Source organism: Rattus rattus, chromosome 10 (assembly GCF_011064425.1).
Source record: "Rattus rattus isolate New Zealand chromosome 10, Rrattus_CSIRO_v1, whole genome shotgun sequence".
NCBI lineage: Eukaryota > Metazoa > Chordata > Mammalia > Rodentia > Muridae > Rattus > Rattus rattus.
Window position 1 is genome coordinate 73668811 of NC_046163.1, and position 6000 is coordinate 73674810.

Consider the following 6000-nt stretch of genomic DNA (forward strand, 5'->3'; position numbering starts at 1 on the left):
CGTTAATTATAAACTCCTTAATAACTGTTTCTTATTTTGCTGATACGAACCAATATAATTTACACACTTGTAGACTGTGTCAGCATGATGTATATAGCCAGTGTGTGCTACATGATGTAATGTATAAATTAATTGTGCTGTATGTAGAATATGGACATACTGTGTCTCCAGAAAAGAACTTTATTTCAAAGTACTGAATACCTTTTGTGTACCAATACAACTGAGAAGGCCTTAAAATGAGAACATCAGTGAGTGCACACTTGTACCACTAGATTTTAATCCCCTAAGTCTGTTCCTTTACTATAAAAATCTCTACTCTAGTTCTTAATTTATATTTTATAGATGCAAAATGTTAATCTGTTTCATATATAGGACTTAAGTGAAAGAAATGGAAAGTGATTTCTTGTCAATCACTAAAGGTCAAAATGAACTAGTTTAATAACGGGGAGTGTTTCCAGACTCTGCCAACTGTAGAGTAGTGTGCCTTCATTTCTGATCATTGTAGATGACACCGAAAACATGGCACAGCTATTCTCCAGCCTGTAAGAGCACCAAAATTGTTGTTCATATAGCTCTTCCATTTGCTTTGTTAACACCTTCAGGTAATTCAAAATCTTATATAACATTCCTATCATGATGAACATCTCACAGATCTTTTGAAATTCAGCATGTGAGAAAAATTTAGAATAGAGTGTTTCACAGTAACATGTCTCTGAGACTCTAATTATAAGCAGCAATAAACTTCTCGGAGGTACTTAGTTCTTTTCAAAATAATTTCAGGTAAATTAAAGCTTTTTTAAAATTAAAAATTGCATCATATAATGTGTTACTTTTAAAAAAGAAATTAACAATATGTTTGTGTGTGTGTGTGTCATATGCAGTCCTCCTTTTTTCTGGACACCTTACTATGTCATGGTAAAAATGTAACTTGTCTAATCTTACAATAATAGCATTAGTAAGAGACTTAGCTGCTGTTAATTTTGGAGTAAACATATCTTAATTGCTGGCTACATTTTACTGGCAGGCTGGAAAGAAAAATTCTTAACCTCTCTGGTCTAAGGCATCATAAGGTTAAGAACTTCTTAGATACTGATTATGATCTCATTTAACCAGATTCCCAAGTTATACCATAGCTTCTTGTGTCAAAGGAGTTGGATATATATATATATATATATATATATATATATATATATATATATATATATATTCAAACTTAAATAATCCTCTCAGGATCTATCCAAAGGAAACACTCTAGTTCTTTAATATCCTGAAAATCTAGAGAGAGTTGCCATAGGATTTTATTACTGGTAGATAATTGCATTCTCACCACAGAATTGTATTGTCTATATTATGCTGGCATCCTTCTAGTCTGACTTTACTTTCATAGTGCTTAATTAGAAACTTATATAATTTGTAATTGGTTAAGTAGAATGCCTGTGTTTGAAGCAGAGTATGAGAAAACCAAACATATACCAATAAACACACTACAGAGTAATAACAGCAACAGCAAGTGCTTACAGAAAAGAGCAGACAAGTAAAAGTTACTTTTTAAGAAACCTCACACCTACAAATTAATATCCATTACTGTCTACCATGGAAGAACTTGGTCGCACAATCTCTTTTCAAGTCTGATGTTACTCCTTAAAATGTATGAAAATAATCTTTAAAATGACTTTCTCAAATTAAAAGGAATCTTTTGTATACAAGTGGGAGCAGTTTCTCAGCAAATCCAAGGTATACACAACAACTGTATGCAGCATCCTAGAGAAACTGGGAAATATTCATAATTGCATTGAGGAGTTTTGCCTTATAGGCTCTGAAAACCACTAATATGCATATGTTTCATAATCAATCATGGCTGTATGTTTGGTGAATGTTTCTAGTTTTCACAGTACACTAAACACAGCTATTTCTTAAGAAAATCAACTCTAGGATACTTCGCAAGCAGCACTCAACTACTCTTTTATTTGAAAATGGGGAATGCAATGGTCACTTGGGAAATGCTCATGATCATTATCACCAACTTTCTTTTTAAATGCCCAGAGCAGGCTTTATAACTACTGTGGCTATGACAGACTGAAATCTTAAACTCATGCCATTTAGTTTACTGTACATAATTAAAATACATTGACTATAGTCTAATTAATTTACAGAAAAATATGGCTGCAAGAAGGAATCTTTCAAGAAGGGTGATACTTCAAGAAGTCCAAGTCATGCACTTGCACTGTATTCCTCACTCTCACCTATAAGGTCTTCAAAGTATTCATTCTCTTTAGATAATGGAATGTACTTAGAGGAAAGAACAGTTTAGAGCCACACCTTTGCATTAATTGGAGAGCACTGACCTCTAGTGTTCCAGAAGGTAGAGAAACTAGCTCAGTAGCAAAGTTCACTTCCTGTCTAAAGCTCTTGGGTCATTCTCTTGGGCACCATGGGAAAAATATCAAGGAGAAAGGGGCAAAAACTGGAGGAGGAAAAGGGAAGCAGAAAGGAAGTACAAGAAGGTAGAAAAGAAAATTCTATTTACCTGAATATAACTTTCCTCAATATTTCCTATAAAATAATTTATTTGTTTAACCCAAACCAAGGACAGGGAAACCTACTTTGTCTTTCTTTAAAACACAAACTTTGAGAAAATATTACAACAAATATTATGGATTGTGAGCTTTCCAATCTTTGGATCACAGAAACGCTGACTCTACTTTGAGCATATATCAACCTTTCTGCCCTCTACAGTGCAAATTCTGGGACAAGGTCCTCTAAGGAAAAAGTTAGCAGGACCTTCTATAATTAGTCTCCTAACATTTTTCCTCTTAAAAATGATAATACAAATTACAGTAGTAAGATAATGTTGCTCAAATTGGGATAATATTTCTGAGCTTCAAATGTAGGAAGAAAAAAATGAAGGAACAAATCCAGAAACTTGAGAGACTGTGGTAAGTCACCCTTGCAAGGAACACAGATGGCTTAATTGCATCTTTTCTCATTTGGGAGTTCCCAAAGAAGGCAAATTTTCCTTTTCTCTGCCTAGAGAAGCAGCTGAGCAATGCAGCTTGAACATCTCACAGGTTTAGCTATTTGTTCAAGTTTCACAAACAGATACATCAGATTCAAAAATTCCTGCTTATTAAGTGTTGCTGGAGACAAAACATGGATAATGCAATGCATATTCCTTATTCCTTCGCAGCTACCAGAATTTTGAGGGTGGAGTGTGTTGTAAAGCTCTCACTCCTCTCAGCTGTAATAGGGAGCCGTTGATCTCTTGGAGTAAGTACCTTTGAGCTATAATTCTTAGTCTCAACTCCCAAAACCCATTACTTGGGTGCCCATTGGTTACAACATGCCCCAGCTGAGACCTTATGACAAAGGCATTGGAGAGCTATGTACTTAGGGTGGAGGTGGAGGTAGAGTTGTTTGGGGGCACTTTCCAATTGGTGGGAGCTGTAGTTGCTGCTAGCACAGATCTTAGTGGCTCACTCTGAAGCTCCTCTGCAACATCCTTGACTGAGGTTAAGAACCATGGAACTAGCACTAGGCTAAGGGATCTTTAAAATTCCAAAGAAGGGCAAGGTAATGTAGCAGATCAAGCTCATTACAGTTCTGCTAACTTTTGAGATGATTGGAATGGTCAGACCAAACTGGTTACGCTTTTCCCCTCTGATCTTTCCTTTTAACCAGATCATATACAGCCGGAAAGTGGTTCCTTATTCGGAGGAGCGCCAATCCCACCTCATCTTTTTGCCCCCAGCTCTGAGTACTCACAATTTGTCGCTGTTAATCCAACGTGCCACAAGCCAGAGAGCAACCAAGTCAAAATGCTGGTCAGTCGTAGAATAGAATCCATTTCTCCCAATGAGAGATTTCTTCCAATTTATTCCCAAAATTCGTAGGCACAACCTTGCCTTTTGTTTCCTCTCCTTTCTCACACTCTGTCCTCTCCTTCACACAGTCTTATGCCCTCCCACCTACCCTTGAACCGACTCTTCTTCACTGCATCTTGTTTCTCAGATCCTCCACTGAAGCCCTGGCAGAGCTTCCTCGGAGCTCAGAGCTGAAATCGGCAGTTCCTGCAACTGTCCCTTTCTGGGTTTGCCGTTCTTGTCTGCCTGCTCTTACTAGCGATTCCCTTTCTGAAAGGTTCAGATCTTGGCGACCAGCTCCACCAAATCCTAAAGCACTTTGCTCCGTCACTAGAGCGGGATTCAGCACCAGGGTGACGGACAGCTCCTTTTCTGCAAGGTTTAGCAGCCACTGTTCCCGATATGGGACTGTGCTCGCTTTAAGAGTAGCCTGGGCGGTCCTTGGTCGCTTGCGCGCGCCTCCCCAGAACAGGCTCGCTGTTACAGGCTTAGTCTACTTGCTGGAAAAGTAAAGAGAAAAGATCCTCTTCCCCGCCATCCACCCCCGCCCTACCCTCTTTTCTCCTATCCATTCACCCCAGCATCCATAAGCACTTACCACTTCTCTTTCTTTTCCTCCCAAAGTAGGGGTCAGTGTTGGCGTTTAAATCAGATTTTCGAACAATGCTGCTGAAGTGAAGACTAAAGGCCTTACGAAGAGGGATTTTCTCATAGAGAGCTTGGCAATGACCTAGTGCCCAATACCTTTTAACACACTTCACAGGGGAGAGTCAAAGAAAGCTTGAATTGTGGGATTCAATTTCTTCAGCAGGGATGAGTTATTGACTGGTATTTATCTTTGGAATTTCTGGTTTAGCTGTTTAGAGATAGCATCTTTCTCCACTTTTCTGATCTCCCACATCTGCATCTCTCCTTTGTTGCTGTAGGCACAGTGCTTCGGCAAGTACTGCAAGCTAATTGCTGCTGTGGATTCTAAATGAGCTGCGGTGCTTCGCTGGGATAAAAGAAAAAAAATTAGAAATGATTTTTAAAAGGCAGGGACTAGAGGATGAGTAGAGACAAATAGGCGTCAGGGCCATGTGTGAGCCCATGGTTGGTTCTTAAAAGCTTTACATCTATTTACATTTAAATAGAAAAGAAGGCTTTGGATACTTCCTCAGGGCTCTGTATTAGAGGTGGTGTTTCTTCAGCTTCTAGTATGAATCTGGGGACTTGCTTGCTTTGCTGTAGATCAACTTGTGTGTTTAGTGTGATACTCCTTGAAACCTGCCAAATGTTAATGAGATGAGGAACCAGTAATGATATGAAGTACACAATCAAGTTAGAGTCTAGCATCTTTCCGCATCAGAGGAATTTGATGCCTCTCTCTCTTACCTGTTTCTCTTCCCCAGCATTACTGAGCACACAGATTTATTTTACACTACAAATTCCTGACAGCCTTTGGTCTCAGCTGCCAGCTATGCTGCTACTCCACACTGGACTGAGTTTTAAGCAGCCTTTGCATAAATCCCAACCTTAAACCTTGTAGTCTTGGAGCTCCAGCTTCTAACACTAGAATACTGAAAGACAGTTCAATGAAACCAAAACAGCAGCCCATTATTTTATTAAAGAAAGAACCCTGAAGTTCCTATTAGCTGTAAGCAAATAGCCATCTATCTATACTTTAATTGAAAAAAAAATCTCAGTAGATTCCTAGTTCACAGGAAACTTAACACAAGATGTTGAGCTACAGCCATAAACAGGAACTTTGACTCAAAAATATTAATGCTATGGGACACATCTTTTTCTGTACTGTTGGTGGGGACTGTAGAAAGAAAAAGGGTAAGGGTACTCTAAATCCCTTTATTTTGGGTGGTTTTTCCCTTAGAGCCTTTCTAAGTTAGTCCCACAGATGTTCCCATCCCTTTCCATGGTCTTTGAGAGTCTGGGTTTATGGTTCCTCCTGTGGCTAGTTTATTCACACTCATAAGGTGTTGCACATATATACTGATGATTCTTATTTATTTTGTGTGTTTTAAGTTTGTGTAATAGACTTCTTCTATTTTTTAAAATATTTAATTTTTCTTTTATATGTGTTTATGTGTGGGGGCCTGGTGTATGTATGTGGACCTGCATGGATGTACTTGTATCACATGCATTC

At 38.5% G+C, this 6000-nt stretch overlaps 1 protein-coding gene across 1 annotated transcript in view; it reads right to left on the bottom strand.

Annotated features, from left to right (window-relative positions):
* Positions 1-4260, bottom strand: part of LOC116911503 (contactin-associated protein like 5-2-like) — a 193946-nt gene extending 189686 nt beyond the window's left edge. Inside the window, exon 1 of the mRNA XM_032915490.1 lies at positions 3763-4260. Within this exon, the coding sequence (XP_032771381.1) occupies positions 3763-3844 (82 nt within the window). The 5' untranslated portion in view covers positions 3845-4260. The remainder of the gene's footprint in view (positions 1-3762) is intronic.
* Positions 4261-6000: the final 1740 nt, after the last annotated feature.